The sequence below is a fragment of the Mytilus trossulus genome, chromosome 10 (genome assembly GCF_036588685.1).
Source record: "Mytilus trossulus isolate FHL-02 chromosome 10, PNRI_Mtr1.1.1.hap1, whole genome shotgun sequence".
Lineage (NCBI taxonomy): Eukaryota > Metazoa > Mollusca > Bivalvia > Mytilida > Mytilidae > Mytilus > Mytilus trossulus.
The window spans coordinates 56,295,706-56,318,224 of record NC_086382.1 but is presented as its reverse complement, the minus strand read 5'-3'; the positions used below and the strand labels follow the sequence as shown (position 1 = coordinate 56,318,224).

Sequence of the window (22,519 nt, the reverse complement as noted above, 5' to 3'; positions counted from 1 at the left end):
GGCAGCAAAACTCTGGAACTCCTTGCCAAATGAGGCAAGGAGCTTATCAACTTTTGGCCAGTTCAAAAATTTTATCTCCACCTGCATGTGTTTTTCAGAAAAATGTACATGCAGTTCTTGTAAATAATGTACTTACTTGCTGCCCCATAACTTGATCTCGAAGCCTGCTGTTTGTTTGGTTTTTTTTAATGTTTTATTTTTTGCAGTTATTGTTATTTTTTATTTAGCCATTTATTTCTTTTGCTTATGCATTACCTTTGCTATAATAAGCTGCATGCAGTCTTTTGTTTGTGCTTAAAGTGTTTAAGTTTGCATGTGCTACTGTTATATAAATACTATGTGCTACTGTATATGTGCTGATATTAGACATTTGTTTTGATCTATCTTGCTTAGCTTTTATTCTGCATGTGCTATCTATGTATTAATATATATATATGTGCTGTCTGTTTGCATGTTTGTGTTGTATGTGTGTCTGATGTTATTACATGTATGTTTTGTTTTATTAATATCAGTCGGTTAAAGAGCTCTTAAGAGCTCATGTTCATTGTTATTATGTATATATATGCAATCCGACTTTAAATAAAGATTACTTTACTTTACTTTACTTTATTTTCCAAATGTCGTTACTACATTCCCGTCCTTTTTTCCCTGAATGCTACCTGTGGAATTAGGTCTTATTATCAGGTTAGTTTGTACTAACATGGGCACCTAATCCAACCCCTATGTCCAATGTTCAGATATGCTATTCTGATATACTTACGAAACCTAAAGAGTTTTTGTTTAGTAATTTTTCCTTTATCAAAAGTTTTTAAACTGTCTTTTATTTTATCAGAAGGGTACATGTACAAGCCCCAAAGATAGAACTTTGTTCCATATGGCAATGCAATGTAAGTGGTATACCGTCGCAGCGATCTACGATCTTATTCGTTTGTCTTGAATATATACAAAAAGTAGTGGTATGATTGCCAATGAGACAACTCTCCGCATAATAGCTATAAAAGGCCCCGAAAAGACAATGTAAAACAGTCAAACGGAGAACTAACGGTCTTATGTAAATTGAAGTTTGCTTGTCCAATATTGAAAGATAAGGGGTAACTTGTGTGAGGTTTTGGATTTTACATTTACATCTACAATTGATAGTGTGTTACCATGGTTCAACTTACAGTACCTTTTTGCGATGTAGAAATTATTTGTACTTTGAAAACTGACGAATCGGAATCATCTCTCTCCCTAGGCTAAGTAAAATTTCGTAGTAAAGACAAGGAGATGTGTTCATACTGATCGCAACTAAATGTACGGGCTCTATAAACAACTCCATGCACCGTAAAAGAATCTAGCACGAAATCAAGAACTTCAATTATCTCATCACAGTTTGAACTACCTGTAAGTTTATCTATCATATCTACCTTTCATTTTAGAATGCTTTATTTGAGTTGCAACACATATATTTGCTGATCGGATTGTTGTTTCAAAGGACCATTTTATTACATAAACAGGCTTTGGTTTGATCCGATTTTGTGGAAGTGTAGCGAAAAAGTCTGTCACGCTTTTGTGTTATCCTTAATTGTACCATTGACGATTTGCTTCATAAAGAATTAATCACATCACCATAAGACAAACGATGATATAAGTTAATTGGATCAATAACTATGTACAATGTATAAAATAGGCAGTATCTGTTCATCTGTTACGTGGTTTGTGTATGTACAAATAAGCAATTCATCACTTAATTGAAGGCTTTGAAGTTCGATTTCATCTTGTCTGTGTGTTGTAATTCCTTTTTCGATGGGAGTGATGTTTATGTTATTTTACCTTTGTTCAAAATCCCCTACAAGCGGTAGATATAGTATAATATCCGTTTCCGACCATTTACTACATATAAAAAAATCGGGAAGTATTAATTTATAACAATAGCAAATACTTAATTTGAATTATTTAAATTGCTGGATGACTTATATAGAGAATCAATGATTATAACCGAGCGAATCCTACAAACCACGTGCTACTGTAACATCTGGAAGAAAATATATATGACTAGTTTTGTATAAATCATTTCATAGAAATGTAGGAATAGTATTGAATTCAGTTTTACTTATACGGATATATATAAAAATGAGAAAATAGTGTGTTACACTAAGATAACGTTCTAGTCGTGGATATGTCTGTTACTGAGGAGTAAGTATTTTTGACAGCACTTATCTAAAACCCAGGGTCCCAAGTTGTGTCCAGGGGTGGATTTAGAAAGGAAAGGGGTCCGGGTCCCCTTTTGTGGGAAAAAAATGGTTGATTATATATAGGGAATTAGTGAAGCATAACTGGCGCGGGCCCCTCTAAAGCAGTCAGTGGGTCCAAACTTATGTCAATTTCTGGATCCGCCACTGGTTTCGGCTTGATCGATAGAAAAGGTACACAGGTTCAGTAGCTAAGAAAGTTAGGTAGAGGTCCATATCATCATATATCAAATCAGGGGTATAGCCTTTGGTTTACTTATGTCACATCTTTATGGTTTTTCTCTCATTTATTTAGAGTTAAGTGGTAGATCTCTAATTTGAAGTTGAGAAAAGAAATGGGTAATATGTCGAAGAGACAACAACCCTACCAAAGAGCAGACAACAGCCGAAGGACACCAATAGTCTTCAATGCAACGAATGCATTTGCTTGTTTCGCAAAATGCATTCACTTATGCAAAGTAATACATGCTAGGCCGATTATGGGCTTGATATACTCTTTTGGGACATGTCTTTTGTAGAAGTCTGTATGTTTTACTATACATGTTATATGCCCTATTGTCGTCGAATTTGGTCTCTCTCGTCGCATCTGCATTCCCTTCCGGAGCACCTGAGATCACCCCAGTTTTTGGTGGGGTGCGTGTTGCTTAATCTTTAGGTTTCTATGGTGTGTCACGTGTACTCTTCTTTGTCTGTTTGTCTTTTTCATTTTTAGCCATGGCGTTGTCAGTCTATCTAAGTTTGACTGTCCCCTGGTATCTTTCGCCTCTCTTTCATAATACAATAGTATTGCTGTTGTATATGACATTACTGTATATATGAGGTGTGGACCCAATGGGGCAGGGAAATGGCCTTCCCCTTTCAACTTTTGTTTTTTATAAAAAAAAAAATATGTATATTTAAGAATAAAAAATTAAAAGGGTGACTAACTCCTAGACCGAATAAGGATTTTGAGAAGTTTTTTTGTTTTGCCTGTCACTTTCAGAAGTCATCCATCTCCACTTTTTAGTTCAGTCATACACCACTAAATACCTTTATAGATATGTTCTTGTTTCACTGTGTAAAATGACATGGTCTGGATAATTGGTTAACTTGTGTTGAATTTGCTCAACATTCAATATAAAAGGTAAACATAGGTCAAGGACATTGTATACAACACGAATTTTGTATGAAGTATTGCTTCCCAATTTACATAGATTTTAAATGATTTTGTATTTATTTGTATTTGTGAATTTATTGACCAAATGTGTAGAGAAATGCGTATGCAACTCTTTGGTTATTTAGTATTCAAGCAAATATATAAAGTTATGTGGGTAAAAAAAAGGGAATTTAGAATATTTGATTTTCGGAGCGCCGGCCCCGGATTATTAGTGGAATGAATATTTTTTTCAATCTTTTGCTAGAATATTTCATTTATTCCGGTCTTGAAAATAGTTGGTTATTTAGAGTCTTTAACAGACCAGACTGTTTATTTCTAATACTCCTCTCCACCGTGGCATAGGCGGATCCAGGGGCGGGGGCACGGGTCCCACCTTTCGTGGGAAAAATTTGGTTGATTATATATAGGGAATCATTGAAACATGATTGAGCGGGCCCCTTCTTAGGTCAGTCAGCGGCCCTCTTTGGGAAAAGTTCTGGATCAGCCACTGCCTACCCCTAAAATCTCCCGCTTGACCAAAATTGTCCTGGTAATATATCTATGTTTTTAAAAGATGTTGATGTCTGACTGTGTCATGTTCATTAGTTGGAACATGGCAAGCGAAAGCAGATTTCATTGATAGCCAAATCTTTGGGGAATTATTTTATTGCGTTTCGTCTAAACACTATTAGATTTTTATTTAGATATGTTAAAAATGTGTGGTAGGATTGCATGTATATGTGGGTGATTTCTAAGAAAGATAGAAATATATGTGTGCATGTGAATTCTGCAGGTTATTCAGTTAGCAACACATTTTAGGTTTTTTTTCTTCATAGACAGAAAAAAATATTAGTCATTCCAAGGATTTGTATAGTGAGATCTCACTAAAAAAATCCTTGGTCATTCCTTAAAAGTTTGTGATTTTTTTTGAAGATAGACATATGTGTGTGTGTCTTCTGAGAAAGATGAACAATTTGCTAGATGGTACATTTAAAATCTACTTATAATAACTGTAACCATTAATTTTAAATTCTTACGGACCTTTATTTCAGCTATTTATTATCACTGTTTGTTTTTATTTAGACGTTTTTTAAATCCAGTTTTATTTGAATATATGTTTCACGTAACTTATTTTATTCACGCGATGGTGATGAGGTGTATTTTTATTTTTTTTTATTTTCTAATTTAAACATTTTTAACACGTACTATTCTTCTATTGCTTCAAAAGTGCATGGTTAATTGTTGTTAAACTTCCTTTCCCTGGTGTGTTGGTTTTCTTTGATCAATCATAACAGATTATGATGTTTTTCTTTATAATCGTAATACCTCAAAGTTTTCTACTCGAAAAGTTTGTTATTTTTGAAGTGGCATTATTTAAATTATTATTTTCTCAGTAACGGCTTTCTCCTACTTGCATTGTTAACATGATTTATTGCGTCCTTTTAACGAATTTTTGTCATCTTTCGTTACAGAATTATCGGTTTGCTTTCATATCCTATCCTTTGAATTGGTCAAAATAAAACCGCATTTCTTTATGACTTAGCTACTATTTTTTCATCATTTCGTTGCGGAGATGCTTCCCGCATTCGTGAAGAGATAATGCTCGTCCCTGCTCTGGTCAACAATGTTATCCTTGATCGACGGTCCTTCCGGCTTTCCGTCCGTCCATCACATTTTCGTTTCCGCATTCTAACTGAAGTTTTCCTCATCCAAATCTGAAGAAACTGAGAAATTTTTGTTCTGATATGATCTTTTGATTTTCATTTTTCCGTTCATCTCGCCAATCAAAAGTACGTGTTGTCACAAATATGAGTCGTGAAAATTCACCTTTTGGAGAATAAGAAAGGCATAACTCTGTTATATGACTGTATGGATTCTTTTTCATTTAAATTCCATATTATTTAACTGTTCGTATTCAAGCTGTACCGGTGATTTCTTTTACATTGCAAACGTAATGTTGTATTATCAATATTTTAGCATGATCGATAGGCAGTGAGGTTTTCATGATATTAAGCTCTGATTTAAAATTTGAAAACCTTACCATTGGCGGCTTGGGATGTGTTTATTTTGAATCAATCGAATGAGTACCGATGATGTATTCTTTGTATTGCATTTGATTGCCGAAAAGTTGTGGTCAGTTTTAGAGGAATTGGAATCATTATTGTCTTTCTTTATCAAAGATGCCACTGTACAAGAAGATTCGGGATAAAGTGTTTTCTGATGATACAAGGTATTTCAAATAAGATTGGGCTAATATATGTCTTTTAATATCTTATTTGAACTGTTTGTTTTGTTTGTATAACACAAGTAAGTATTGTACAATAATATTGAATAAAAAAACCCGTTGAATTCATATTAATATTGCCGTTTAATTAAAAAAATTTCCAGGCTAAATTTTGTTTACATTCTCTTTCTCTCTCGTTTCAATTTCATCAGATACATATATATATATATATATTTATCATATATTTAGTACAAAATACAGCTATTTTGTATATCTAATAAAGGTTCTTTTTTCCAGTCTGTATCACCTACCCTGTATCGCATACCCCGTATCGCATGGCTAAACCCGTATCGCATACCCCGTATCGCATGGTAAAACCCGTAACATACCTTTTTTTTTTTTTTTTTTTTTTAAACTTAAGTCAGTTTTTTTGGGTTTTTTTTTTGCTTAAGAATTTTTTTTCTATTAAAAATTTTTTTTTTTTTTTAAATATTAAAAAAAAAAAATAAAAAAAAAATTGGTCAATTTTTGAATGACGTCATTGTTTGGTATGTAACGTCACGAACATCAAGTTTTTACAACAATTTTTTTGGCACACTAAATGCAACTATAAAAAATACAAAACACTCAATAATACAATAATAAACAAAATATTTTCAAAACAACAGATTGTAAGGTAACCTAGGTGCTTCGTATAAATAATTGAGCAGTTATTTTAAAGCTTTGAAACAAGACAAAAGCAGAACTGAAGGTAACCCAGTGCTATGGATCAGAAAACAGTTCATATAATATAAAACTCTTCTGTTGAAATATATGATAAAGCGTATAATACATGGCAAAATCCGTATCACATGCCGTATCACCCTCGACCAATATCATCCCTCGGGCCTAAGGGCCCTCGGGCTGATATTGATGTCTCGGGATGATACGACATATGATACGGATTTTGCCATGTATTATTCTCTATATACAGGAACTTCCTATACTATATATGTAGTATAGAAAGTCCCTGATAAATATAAACAACAAATTAACTCAAGTTTTTCAGTCCGGCTTTCTTTAAAGTCTGTCTGTATTAACGGACATACTTTGTCCAAAGATACCTGGACGATTATAACATATATGTTTCAGCAGTGTGATATATAGTTAGATAGAAAAAGTTTATAAATACATCTATGATTGATCTATTATTTTTTATATAAACGATTTTAAAATTAGGCAAAAAAAAAAAACACACAAAAAAACAAGGCCGAACTTGTTGCGTGGCCGAAACGTCTTGTTTCCTTTATTATCTCTCTTTGTATATTTCCGCTACTGAAACAACTTCATCTAACTTTGGAAACTTATCAAATAATAATACTTTGGCATAAAATAAGGAGACTGTAATGCATGGCGACAGCAACAGAATCAGCTCCTTTAGTGGAACGAGCTATACCTACTATAAGATTTGCTGACGACAGCATAGACTTAAACGTACCAGAACCAGCTGATAGCCCTACAAGTACTTTTAGTGGGAACAGTTTTAATTCCTATTTTCCCGAATTTTTACGCTCTCATTCTTTTGCCAGTGATCAAGATTCTGATTTTGATGAGCTAGATGGACTTCCAGATGTTGAATTCCCGGAATGCCACGGATTTGATGTCACAGACGGTGAAAACCATGCAGGTAAATACCGAATTGTGTCATTTTTTTTTTCTCAAAATGCATCTCACTCTGATCATTGTCTTCTCATAAAAATGTCCAAATTTCTACTGATATTAATCACTGTCTTACTAATCAGGGGCAAATATAGCCATTTATAAATGGGGTTCCAACCACATGTCCCCATTCTAAAACATTCAATAAAAGGGGGACACTCAACCACTACTAATAAGCGACAAACTTGTAGCGCCAAGAAGACATATTTATTGCCCTGTAAGAAAGTTTATTTTCTTATAAGACAATAAATTTATAAAAAAGAGAATTAATGAAAGTTTTATATTATACATGATTATATCTTTTTTTAATTGTGTTGTATTTTGTAGCAGTCTATAATAACTACTGTGTTGTAATGCACATAATGAATGTCCCGTAAACATGTAAATTTACAGTTTTTAAACTATTATTTATCAATCTGCACATTTTGTACAATCCCAGAATCATTATATTGTTACAGGATGGAGTTCCATTAATTGATAATTGAATTTTGTGAACATGGTAAACAAAAGCAAATTCAAATTGCAATTCATCTCATTATATAAACTGACAAGCACATGGGAGGAGCTAATCCTTTATTCATCTGATTTTATGTGTCCATATATAGAGATAAATGACTTAAAAAAACAAAGAGTAAAGAAAATTGCCCTACCCATAATTAAGCCACACACCTCTTTAAGTTTTATCACAGATATTTTAAACATCTTATTTTTTTTTTATTTATTTTTTTTACTTACATTTGTACACAAAATTTAAAATGTACACTGTATAAGACAGAGCATATGTGGTTTTACATGGTTGCATTAGAAATTTAATAACATTTTGTCCCCTTTATATTTATACTCATTCATGTTGTTGTTTAGTAGTCATAGCATGTTATAATGTTTTACATGTTTCAGTATCATGTCTGGATTTCATGTAAAAATGTGGCTTTTTGGTTGTGAAGCAAACAAATTTTATTCGCACGTTTTTCTTTTTTTTTTTATACATGTAGATTAGACTTGAATAGTTATACGCTAGCCATTTTGGGGGCTTTTTATTGCCTGCTGTTCAGTGTGAGCCAAGGCTCTGTGTTAAAGACTGTACTTTGACCTATAATAATTTACTTTAACAACTTCTAACTTGAATGGAGAGTTGTCCTATTGGCACTCATACCACATCTTCTTACAGTATATATCTATTATGTGTTTCTTCATAAAAAAGATCTGATTTTAATGCAGGTTAAACACTTTTTATAAGTAAGTCTTGTAACTGTAAGTATACATCTCCAACTTTTTTCTATTTGTAACTTTAAAGCAAAAGAAATACCATTCAAAGATGTTCATTCGCCATCTGTGCCATTTGGAACTATCAGAAGAAATTGTTGGATTCAAGGCGTACCAATCCAAGTAAAGATAACATCATATGAAAGACATCAAGCTCATATCAAAATCTTCAGTCCTTATTTGTAAGTATAGATAAAACCTAATATCAATATCTACAGCCCTTATTTGTAATCAAAGATTCATGTACAGACCTCATACATACATGTATCAAAATCTTCACCCCTTATTTGTAATTATAGATAATACCATATGACAGACCTCATATCAAGATCTTCACCCCTTATTTGTAATTATAGATAACACCATACGACATGTATGACAGACTTGTATCAAAATCTTCAGCTCTTATTTGTAAGAGTATATATATAACACCAAATATCAAAATCTTCAGCCCTTATTTGTTATTAAAGATAACACCATCTATGACAGACCTCATATCAAAATCTTCAGCCCTTATTTGTAATTATAGATAACACTATATGACAGACCTCATATCAAAACCTTCAGCCCTTTTGTAAAATTATAGATAACACCATGACAGACGTCATATCAAAATCTTCAGTCATTATTTGTAATTATCAATAACACCATGACAGACCTATTCTTATATCAAAATCTTCAGCCCTTATTTGGAAGTATAGATAACACCATGACAGACCTCATATCAAAATTTATTCGAATTTATGAACTATTATTCTTTCTCCAAATATAAGTGACAATTGACTTAGACCATGTACGATGTATACCCTCAGTTATTTTAGACAGATGACAATTATTTCATCAGCAAAGTTGAACTAGCCTTTATCATATGATCATGATGATAAATGACACCAGCATTCTGGTTGTCCAGGATAAGCATTTTGCTATCAAGGCAAAATGTGTGATCTACAAGAACTTCTTTGCTAAACTTTGCTTCACAATGCAGTGGTGGATCCTGAAATTTTTATAAGTGGGGGCCCACTGACTGACCTAAGAGAAGGCCTGCTCCAGTCACTCTCCTGTGATTCCCTATATAAACAACCAAATTTTGTCCCAAAGGCCCCCCCCCCCCCCATAAATCCACCTCTGCAATGCCCCATGGGATGAAAGACCCTTCTCCCTTTGAATTTTGAGTCAAAGATAAGGTCACATCATTATTGATAGACTGAAATTTAAACCAAATATTTGTTCTGAAATATTATTTTGAACCATATCGCATACATCCAACTTTTACCAAACTTTCATTGATACCTCATAAGATCACTAAGACATACATTGGTTTTAAGGTCATAAGATCAAAGTTCAAGGTCACATCAGCAATTGATAGACATCAATTGGCAAAAAAGTTCCATCCATCAGATGAATCTTGTACAGGTATCTTATAAACCAACCTATCCAAAACTCAGCTTGAGAATGAGTCTTAGAAACACATGAAACACTTTTGGCTAAAAAAAAATTAAAAAATGTCGTTTATACCTGTTATTTCCTTGATATTAATAGTTATATCAGTCTTTCAGACTATTGATCTGCTTTTATAGGGAAAAATCACAATACAATGTTCATTTAATGTGGGGATATATAATATTTGTTTATATTGAACCAAATTTCCAATAACTATCAATTAAACTGGTAATTGATTTCTTTGGAGACTATATAGCTAATATAAACAAATCTACATTGATTAGAACTGACTGATTCTTAGTTGGTTGTCTTGCAGCCAAAATTGTTTTTATTCTGGAAAGTTGAACAAATAGTCAGTTGTGAATTTTGTCTCTTAAGATGCATTAATTGTTCAATATTTTACATTGAAAAACATTTTTGTCATTTACATTTACGTCTTTATGTCAATGTACGCATGATATCTAATGAATTAACTAATTTCTTGTTTCTAAATTCTGAATTTTACATGATTGTATTTATCAATATGCTATGTAGAAGCCATGAAATATATTCTGAAAAAAACTGTTCTTTATAATAAAAAAAAAATCTCTCGACTACAAAACAATTTTATTTATAAACTTATGTAGGTACACTATAGCCATAAAACATGGAGAATTTGAATGGACGATTCGTAGAAGATACAAACATTTTACACATCTTCACCAACAACTTCAACTGTACAAAGCCAAATGTAGTCTGCCAATGCCTACAAAATCGTAAGTTTTAAACACTTTCTGTATCTGCAGTTATATTTTTGAGCTTTTATTTACCACAAACTTATAGACTGGACATGTATTTCTACCACTGTTTAGATTGGGTAACAGAAAATAGAAGTGTATGTTGACTTGTGAACTTTGAAAAAAAATTGTTGAAACTTAAAGGTAGTTTTTTAATCCCTATTTCAATTGATTGAATTAAATGTTGTTTCTTCTGCATGCTCTGTATTGTGATGGTGAATTAGGTTTACTGATATGAAGTGATTTTAGAGAAACTTTAAGATATTGTACGGTGTCAGTGATATTGTTTGCCTTTAATTTGTGGAGAATACAGGCTTTTTCCCCTGGAGAAGAATTCCAATTTGAAAAAAAAATGGCTTAAAATTATTCCCAAATAGACAACTTTTTTCCCAAACAGTGCAGTCTCAGTAGTAATTGTGCATGAATTCAAACTGAAAAACACTCATCTAAACATTTGTCATGCCTAAAATGACTATATGTTCACATTTGAAGGGTTTATTTATGTATCATCACAGACAAAATGGGGTCTTATTTTAAAGCAGGGTTTGACTCTTGAAAGTGAGTCTGTAAAATGAAGTTTCAGTCAAATTCATGGTTTATTTTAAATTTCCCAATTTGATGAAAATGACTTATATTTTCCCAATAAAAAAGGGTAGAGGTAGTTTTGAAAAAAGACAACAATATCACTGGGTGTATTTAAGTTAACCTTGAGAGTAAACTCAGTACACCTGTTTTTATATTTTGTATCATAAATCATTCAATGATACTATCCCCATACCTGACATAGGTAGATCTTAAGAAAACTATCTAATGGAAAATTAGTTCATTCAGCCATGCATTGATGATAATTTGACTACATTTATCATGTTTATAATGTATATATCTTGCAAACTTCACTTGATATTTACAAGTTAAAATGTCCTCTATTGGGTCGTTGTAGAGGAAGACCACTTTAAACATCCGTTGAATGTAAAAAAAGAATTAAAAAAAATACATGTCAATGAGTAAACAAGGTTAATGATATATATTGAGTTGAGTTGCGCTGTTATTTATCAGGTTGATAAAATCAAGCATAATTTTAGATATACTCTAAAATCTGTAGTGGCTATTTCCTATTGCATTTTTTTTTACAATTTTTAACAATGTTTATCAGATTTACAAATATGGAGCATTTAACATTAAAAACACTTATAAAATTTATAAAAAAATTGCCTTAATTATAAAAGATTATCAATGTGATGTACATGTTCATTGAAAGTTTCTCTGAAATACAGATGCATTATAACAAGCATTACTGAAATTAATGCATTTTTTCATTAATTAATACATTAAAACAAAGACATGTTGTCCTAAGTCTTATCATTTAAACATCAGTTTAAACTTTTATTATTCAAACTATAAATTTAGATCAACCAATCTTTGCTCTTCAAATATCATAAATGTGACATTCATTCAAAGTAATAATGACGGAAGCAGTATATATTCTAATTATAAAGTCATTGCTTTTTCTCAGCCACTGATTGAACTCATAACTGTCCTGTGGCGAGCAGAGTTCTTCAAGACAACCAGAGTAGTTAGTTAGAAACTAAGAAATTTATACCAAACTAATGGCTACCAGAAGAATCAGTATCAAAATTAATTTAAATATTGAGAAGGGAGCTTTTGTTAATCCTTACATGAAATAATTTTCATATTTTAGGGGGTTATATATATGCAATATTTGAAGGTAAAAGTGCTATGTGTTCGTTCCATCTGTTAAAATCAAAATTTTAGTTTCTATGAAGAAAAAAAAATCTTCTTAGAAATAATGAATTACTAAAACAGCATATTATTGAATGCCATATTTGGTGACTTGTGGATGTGTAGATTTGCACTTATCATCATTGATGTATACATATATATAGTCTTGTTTTTAGTCATGCATCATTAATATTATTTCAACATTTTATGAATTGGGACAAGGTGACTTTTTTATGACTTTAGTTTTAACTTGAACTTGGTTATCATATATATGTCACTTGACTGGTTAAGTGTTTTATATATTGCAAACTTCATTCTTAATCAAAACAGACAATTAATGGGACTTTTCATTCCCTAAAACATTTCCTATATTTGGTACATGTATTTTATCACTTTTCTGTTTATGCAAATATATACTATGGGTTAAGAATTAATATATATCTCACATTTAACCTGAGCAAGTTAAATATATATTTAACAAAATATGAATTGAAAACTAAAGGATAAATAAGTATATAGACTACTGTAAATTTAGAAATTATTGTGAGGTCTTATTATTGCAAAAAATTCAACAGAGCTGTAAACGCATTAATTTAAACTCGCATTTTGAAATATTTTATATGAACTTATCAGGATTTTTCTCAGCATAATGCCAAAGTTAAAATTGCATTTCAGTCTAAAATGACAAAATCACAATAATAAATGCATGCAATAATTCCTGAATTTACAGTACTTGAAATCATGACACACAGTTACATATATTTTGACTGAACCTGTTTTTCAGACGAGAGAAGTAAGTATAAACCCTAGATTTGTAAAATAAAAACATACAGCTGGGTCAGAGTGAATCATGCCATTGATATCAGGGGGCCTAAACATACAGTCAGATGATCTTAGGCATTGTTCATTACAGCTCTCCTATAAAAGCATGTAAATCAAACCTATGATCAACTAGCTTGCTATGTTTGTTTGGATGTTAAATTGTTTGCAAACAATAGGTAAGGGACGGACTAGTTGTTTTATATATACTGGGATTTGATTGGACAATAAAAATTGACATGCAATGATGTTAATGTTTATTGTCCAATCAAATTCCAGTATATAGTAAACAGACTGAAACAGACTACCTACCTGTAGTTTACAAACATCCAACAGACATAGAAAATAAGTTGATCAAAGGTTTGCTTAAAGTACATGCTTTTATAGAAGAACTGTAAAAGAAAATTTACCATTCATGCATTTCTCATGTCTTCAGTTTTAAGTGAGAATATTATTTTTAGAGTATTGCTTAAGGGTTTATTAACTCTTTATCATATCATATTTTGGGTTAGATTTGTCATGATGTTAAATAGACGTGTCAATGCATAATTTAGCAAATGCTTTAATTGAATTGATCTGTGTCTATTGTTTGCCTTGGCTTTGCACAAATGTTTGAAATTTTAATTTAAGGTTATTCATCTACGAAAATTAAAGTAAGCTTGAAAAATGCACTATCTACATTTAGCTTGACAAGAACTTTACACTGATTCTAAAGCATTAATTCACTCTGATCACACTGTAAGCTTTTAGTATGCTAGTTAGTTATTGTGGAAAATATTCCACATTTTCAGCACTAAAGTATTAGAGAATAACTATGTGAGTTTCTTGGCCTAACATCTCAGTTTGCAATAAAAATGCACTCCTTCCAGCACAGCAATCTAACTACATAAAATTCTAAAATAAGCTTGGACTTTGTCCAACTAACCTTAAATGAAATAGGGAATGAAATTCAATTGTCATGTTATCAGCATTTGAGGTTTTGGAACTGCCTACTGGACAACATTTGATATGAGTTTAATTGTTGCTACTAGCTAATTGAAGATTCTTATAATTTTTTATTCAATTTTGACTTTTATCTGTAACCCTATTAAATCTAAAGTCAAACTTATAATGGCAAAAATGTAATAGGAACAACCAGTTAACATGTCAAACTTATAATGGCAAAAATGTAATAGGAACAACCAGTTAACAAGTCAAACTTATAATGGCAAAAAATAGGGAAAAAGTAGACAAAAAAGTAGATACAGAGAAATAAAAAGGACCATCTGTATAGGTACTAAATGTATCAAATGTCCCAACAAATTATAGACAACTTGGCTGAAATTCTCAATGGACCCCTTATGGAAGTTATTGCCCTTGAAAGACTGTACAAAAAAACAAAAATGATCAGCTTTATAAAGATTTGGTCACACATAGCTTCATTACTAATTAATATACAGAATGACTTCATATTAAGTCAGCAGCCCAACAGTGATGAGCTGCAGCATAAAAGCAAATATGTCAGGATACCTAATATTTCTTTTGGGAAACTTTAAATTACTAGTGGGGTATGCTATTCTGGTTTAAATAGGCTCAATGTCACATAAGCGCAGACATGTCATTTGTCATATAAAAATAAGAAATTGGATTAATTTAAGCAAATTGCTGTGATGAAATACTGTACTTGTACTTTGTTGTGTGTACTTATTTTTCGCGAATTGTGTATTTCAAATACTTTCGCGGGTATTTATTTTCACGATTTTATAATTATTGCATATCAGATGAAAGGTTTGATTTGGATTCCTGTGTATTTATTTTCGCGATAATAAACCAACTGCGAAATTCAGGAAAATAAATTCACCACGAAAATAAGTACAAATACAGTATTTTTTTGTTGATTACAGAATTATTCAAATTTGTATTAACCACTGTATGCAGTCATATCATGCTTATAATTATTAGCTAGGCTTTGTATTTACCTTTATTGTTCTATTCACCGTGCCTATCACTTCACTCTTCGTAGAAATAGAAATAGTGATGTCAGATATGCTTGACCTTGCCATAATAACTTTGACCATGACCTATCAGCAACATTTCATCAGATGTTGATAGTTTTGACCCAAACTAATTGTATCCTCAAATGGTTACTACTGGTAATTAAGTGACAGAAAAAACTGTAACTGTTTATATTAGAAATAAACCTACAAGTACAATCTGATAAATTGGTTATCATATTTTTATTATTTTAATTTAAAAAAATATCAGCTGCTCAACCCAATAGGAAGAATTTTAATTAGTTCACTGTGCTTACTTGATGAAAAGCTCCATATTAAAAATGTATGACTCCAGCTGATATTTTATATGATCCTATTTTGTGCAGTTTTCCTTTGATGTATTTTTGTGATAAGTTTTTATCATGCTACTACAAATGTAGCTTGAGAGATAAGATTATTGCTAGAAACTCATGTACCATTGTCATTGTAATGAGCAAAATAGAGGTAAACAGATTATCAATGGTCTTTCAAGCTTCAGGATGTTTCTCTCTCTGAGGTGGCGGCCCTTGATGTGATTGAAGCTTAAAAACACACTCTCATTTAAAAAACCATCAAAGTATAAATACATGTATTTTGCATACAAAAAACCTGATGCTATGGATTTATTATTTTTGTGGATATGATGGTTGAAGGTAACAAATTACTGAAATGTTAGTTTTCCGCAATCCATGAAAATTGATAATAATGTAAATATTAAATTAATCCACAGTAATCAGTACATGGTTGACTTTGTCCAAGCAAGAATTTCTTCACAATTTGTCATAAGATATTTGACCTGTTGATAATTCACCTACTAGTATAGTTATGTACACCTCATGTTTAACCTTTCTCTGACCTTGACTTGTTAAGTTACAAATGATTGCTTTTTTTTCAGATCCTTTGCATAATTTATGGAATTCCAGAGCCCAAATAAATGAATATGAGTTATCTAATGAATAAAAGAAGATGTTTCAAATTCAAAAATGAGACAGCAACCCATAATAGATGTATAATAGTAACCCAAATACATCTAGACCTCAATAACTTAACACATGTCTTTACACAATGAGAATATAAAAAACACAAGCAACTATAGAACTTCCACTCGCACTTAAATCTAAAAAGAAAAATTCCAAAGAATACCACTGACGTGGTTCCTGACTTGGGAAGTCTAATTTGACCATGAATAATTGTTCACAGCACAATTTATACAGTAAAATCAATATTTAACAATTTAATATTTTGCTGAGCCTCATATTATCTTGTGGTGTTAACTAGCAATTTAATCTTAAACAATTTTGTTTTGGTTTGTCACTTAGAATAATAACTTTCTTTAACATCTTAATTTTAGTTTTAAAAGTTTCATATAGTGGTATTATTTGAAATATATAGAAACTTTTAGTTGCATATTTTGCTGGATTTGAAATTTCTGCACATAGTTAGCATGTATATATATAAAAAAGAAGATGTGGTATGATTGCCAATGAGACAACTATCAACAAAAGACCAAAATGACACAAACATTAACAACTATAGGTCACCGTACGGCCTTCAACAATGAGCAAAGCCCATACCGCATAGTCAGCTATAAAAGGCCCCGATAAGACAATGTAAAACAATTCAAACGAGAAAACTAACAGCCTTATTTGTGCAAAAAAATGAGCGAAAAAACAAATATGTAACACATAAACAAACGACAACCACTGAATTACAGGCTCCTGACTTGGGACAGGCACATACATGAAAAATGTGGCAGGGTTAAACATGTTAGCGGGATCCCAACCCTCCCCTAACCTGGGACAGTAGTATAACAGTACAACATTAGAAACAAATGTTTTATTTCATTGGTAATTTTATGTAAACAAAGCAGGAGAAGCATCCTATTGTAATAATTTGATTTTGGATGTTTTGCAACTTCTTATTGGCTAACAGTGTTTTGTCTATCAGCTCATAGACATAATTTTGTCATGTGACCATGCCTTCATCGATGTTTTTTTCATTTTACTCAGGTTTAAAGTGGAATTTAGAATTAAATAATTAGGGATGACTTTAATATTTTCTTTGTCTATTTCAGTATTTGAAATAACATAAAAAATGTGGTGCACATTTTAGAATAATCCGCTACTTGGGTTATTCAGTATTTCTTTATAGACAGAAAAAATATTAGTCATTCCTTAAATTGAAAGAAAAGAAAGATGCATGCATGTAACATAATTTTTTCACAAATATAATTTATACATACATGTTATATATTTTTATTCTGAAGATTATCTGACAATTTAGATTGTATTTGAAAAAGTTGTAACAATAGACACAACTTTTATTTTGACATTTTTCTTCCAGTCAGAGAAGAAGAAGACAAAGTGTTAAAGGAACCAGAAACAAAATTCCAAGATTTCCAAAGAAACCAGAACTTATGGCAAGGGATATGGAAAAAAGAAAGGTAATAAGCTGTGCTAAAATCTCAGTAAAATGTATTTTACATGCAGTGATAAATAATTTACTAATACTAGGAGGATGTTTAATAGCCTTCATAAATTATTTCTACTAGGGGAAAGAGTAAATACCTTTACATCCCACAAGGGGCTCACATGGTCAGAAGAAAATTTAAACAAAAGTCTGATATAGATACATTGTAGATCAGTCACTATAGTATAGGTAAAGGATGACAGAAACAGCCAGATAGAAGTTAATCATTTGATCCTGGTGCAGTCCACCTTATGATCAGGTCAAGTCCCATCTGGTTGACAAATATGGCTGACTTAAATCTTGTTAATTGTAGTTCTTTTGACCAAATTGCCCCAAAAAATCAAACCAAGTGAGAAGCAAGTGGCTATGAACTAATTTTGATTAGATTGGGTTAACTTTATCATACATCATACATGAACAATCACAATAACACCGAAACAGGTTGAAACAATTTATTTTGTAACCTGACCTTTGATTTTATGTTCATTGATCAATGTTACAAAATGAATAAAACATATTGTAAACATTTATTCCTAGACATTCCCCATACATAATTGTAATCAATAAAGCAGGTAAGATATATCAGTATGTTTACACAATATAAATCGCCTTTTTTTGGGGGGAAAATAGTGTATCTGTTAAAACTGAAAAAATGGGAGCCTACAGGGCAACCATTCACGAAAGACAGAATTACACATAGATGTTGGAAACAAAGATTGTTTTTATTGTTTTAAATAAATATTGTTAAAGAATTCATTCATTCTAATCTTTTTTTAATAGATCTGAATATGAATCAATTAAAATTTAAACTGGTTAGTGTTTACATTATCTTTCATCCTAACCATCTTCTTATGTATAATCTAAACCAATTGTACTGCATTCACTAATGGATCTGACCTAATACCTCAGGAGTCAGGAATTGTTAACTCTGTGTATTGATATAAATATTTATTCAAATTAATGTGTTGATGCATATGCTTGCAAAACATTTATGGATGAAGTTATTGTTTCACTTCAAGTACAAGTTCAAATGTTGATAAGACATTGGCTTAGACACTAGACCACTGCATGCCTCAGGGAAGAACAAAAATTTGCTTTGGCAAATTTACAAATCTTACAGTGTTGGGCTACTATTAATACTATATATAATATAATGATATGTACATGCATATATATATCCTCCAAATATTCCAAAAAAAAACTTGATATATGTAGGTTTCTTGAAAATAGAAGCTTCAATTTAAGCATTTTCTATAAATTACAACAAATAATCTCACATTAGTGTCCTTTGTTCAATATAAACACAAGCCATTATTTTTAAATGTAAGGTATTATTTATTTTACAGAACTATTTGGAAGAGTATTTACAGAATCTAGTGAATATAAACGTCTACAGGAGTCATCATGAAACTGTAAGTTAACCATTGATTGGCTGTCTGTGGCTTTTTATGTTATCTGTTATATAATTGGCTATTAAATTATGGATAAAACAGATCTAAAGCCATGCAATGATTGTATATCATGTCAGTTTAAAACTACAAAACCATTTTTGATGGTGTTTTCTTGGTAATTTAATATTTTTTATTTACTGATATATGAACTTATTATTTCATAATAGATCATAAATGAACCATTGGGGGAATATAGATGTTATTTGAATCAGATTTTATTTGTCATATTATTTTTATCATGAAAACAGTTGGGAATATTATGTTTTATAACATATATATATAAGACAATTATAGGGGATGATTACAAACAAAGAGGAATTATCTAGAATTTTTTATTTATCATTTTTAAGAAAAAAGATTTCCCTAATTATCTAGATATTTTGTAATTATTTGAAGTTTCACATGTTAAATTACCATCAATATCAACTACTACAGAGTTTCATATATTCTTATTTCAGTTAAAGTTTTTCGAAGTAAGTCAGCTGTCATTTGTTAAGAAGCTGGGTAAGAAATGGCGAGAGGGGGCAATCAGGAAATGTTCTGGTGGACGGAGGATTAGTATAGGCTGTTGTGGATGTCTGAAAAAATTCCACTTTGCTGGCAACTGGAAGAAAAGGTAATAAAAATCACATTCTGTTTTATAAGTTATTGCCAAAGTGGATTGTAGATTTTATGGTCACAGATTTCAAGTTCTAATAGTGATGGTAGTTTTATAGTGGGATAATACAAAAATCTTTTGGAATATTATCTGTAACTACCCAAGAGAAAATAAATCTGGAATTCCACTGGAATCCCAGCTGGAATTCCACTGGAATCCCAGCTGGAATTTTGATGGGATTCCAAGTGGGATCCCACCTTATTCCACCGGGATAAAATTTCGGGAATCCCGCCAAAAGTCCGGGATTTCCGATGTAAATCCCGGTTGAAATATACTGGGATCCCACTGGGATAAAATTTCGGGATTCCCGCTAAATAAGCGGGATCCCGATGTAATGTACTGGGATAAAATTTCGGGATTCCCGTTAAAGAAGCGGGATCCCGATGTTAATCCCAGTGGAAATATACTGGGATTCCCGGAAAAAAAAAGCGGGATCCCAAAAATAAAAACCAGCAGGATATACATGCACCAATTCAAATTGCACTGCCACTGGGATTCCTGGGTTATTTATGCAAAAGGATACATGTCATGTTTTCCTTTCTGTTAATTAATTTGCTGTCTGTACGTCCAACTAAAGTTGCTGAGTAAATTATGGTAACTGGAATATCAGCATGCAATCTGTTTCGTTGGCAGCTCCATTTAAAAAGATCAGTATATCCCCTAAAAGTATGAAAAAAATCCACAAAGAATCATTTGTTCAATACGTTTTGAAGCAACAAATTCAATAGAAATATTATTGCATGTTAATGTTTATAGAATACAGTAGATTGGAAGCTAGTCCAAATAATTATGAAGTCTCGGAAGGTTATTTTAATCTTTTTGCAAATTAATTACCTTCCCCCTTTTTTTTTTATCCCCTGACGATAAATAACTAGCGACTTATTATTTTCACCAAATAAACATAAACACAACTGAATTAAATTTTGACATACCTACTATTTATGCCTGTTATGTGACAAGTTAACAAGTTTATTCATTGTATATATGTTAAAAATAAATACGTCTGAGTCGGAATATATTTTCAGTTTATGCTTTCAAGACTTTCTGATGTTGATTTGCTCAGATAAAAACCATACAAATCATAGTTCCTCAATTATTTATATTTATATTCATTATATGCACATATACACATGTTTAATTAAATTATTAATGCACTTATCTGAAAACATCATCTTCGTCCTCAATGTCCATAATTCAGCGTAAACAAATTTTGATGACGTTTTTACCAGTACACAAACGTCGACGTGACAATCTCGCCCCAAATTATATCGGCCAAGTTGATCTGTCTCCGTAACGGTATTATAAATAAATTAAAGTTATCACATAAAAGTATTAATTACTGGCCAGTTTTTACTAAATATAAGAAAGGAATACTTTAGTAATCGGCATCTGGTGCATGCGGATAAGATAGTGGCTCCATTATTTAGGACAGTATTTTCTTGGGTCGAACTGTTCAGTACAATTGAAAACAAAGCACGTGGTCATCATTTTTTTTTTTTACTTTTTACATAAGTTATGTAAAACCAACGTTTTACGACGTCAGTCATTATCTTATCATTGATACCGGACGACAACTAATAGAAACGCACTTATGAGAACTTGGGGAACATTAGAAACGCCGAAGCTTGTCTGGCAAAACACCCGTTGACATTTCCTCGGACGACTTGTCATTATATCGCGAAAATCTCGGCATTTTTCTGACTTATAAATATCTGTCAAATCGATATTATGTGACACTTAAATGTGATTGGCTTCACCTGACAGCTTTGGTGTCATACACATTATTAATTAACACCAATAACCTATACTTGATGTTTAATATTAGAGACATATGTATACACAAACAAAACACTTGCCTATTTTCAACAACATAAATTAATTATGGTTCATACAATTTCCCGTTTTGACTAGACTGGGATCCCAGCATCAGAAAATTTTCCCGATTGGGATCCCGGCTTTAAACAGTTCCTATTGGGATCCCAGTGTCTGATATTTATCCTGTTTCATCTATACTGGAATCCCGGCTTCAGACATTTATCCCGAATGGGATCCCAGTTTCAGATATTTATCCCGAATGGGATCCCGCTTCCAGATGCTTATCCTGGCTTATCCCGACAATTTCACCGGGATTGCATTGGGATCCCGATCGATCCCGTTTTCGTTTTCTCTTGGGTATATATTAAATGTTATGGCACTAATAGATATTCCAAGCCATTATATGTTTTATTAACTTATTAAGGAAATATTTTGCTTCTTCAGGTTTTAAATCCTGTCATTAAGGTGGTACCTAACACTTTCACTAAAATTAATTTGGCTCGTTTAATTTTAATAAAATTTTGAAGAAGTATTTACTTTGACCCTTTAACAAAAATATAAGAATACAAATATATATATACAAATTTTGATCATTGAGAAGCATGATAGCAGTACAATGCAACGTAATTAAAACGTTTAGCTAACTTTTCAGAGATATCTCCCTGTAGTGTTAGGAACCACCTTAAAAGGAATTTTATTTCGTTTATCTGTACATCATCAGAGGGAAATTTCAACATTCAAATTCAGGATAGGAATAAGTTTTTAGTGATTTCATATTAATAATATCA

At 31.6% G+C, this 22,519-nt stretch overlaps 1 protein-coding gene across 2 annotated transcripts in view; it reads left to right on the top strand.

Annotated features, from left to right (window-relative positions):
• The first annotated feature begins 1,944 nt into the window (after nt 1-1,944).
• LOC134688211 (phospholipase D1-like) overlaps nt 1,945-22,519 on the top strand; it is a 58,013-nt gene continuing 37,438 nt past the window's right edge. Inside the window, exons 1-7 of one of the 2 annotated variants that reach the window (XM_063548690.1) lie at nt 1,945-2,175; nt 7,159-7,256; nt 8,583-8,733; nt 10,618-10,746; nt 17,682-17,781; nt 19,154-19,219; nt 19,717-19,874. In XM_063548690.1, the coding sequence (XP_063404760.1) occupies nt 2,159-2,175; nt 7,159-7,256; nt 8,583-8,733; nt 10,618-10,746; nt 17,682-17,781; nt 19,154-19,219; nt 19,717-19,874 (719 nt within the window). In that variant the 5' untranslated portion in view covers nt 1,945-2,158. Of the gene's footprint in view, nt 2,176-6,900; nt 7,257-8,582; nt 8,734-10,617; nt 10,747-17,681; nt 17,782-19,153; nt 19,220-19,716; nt 19,875-22,519 lie in introns of those variants that run through there. The other variant, XM_063548689.1, reaches the window with a different exon arrangement.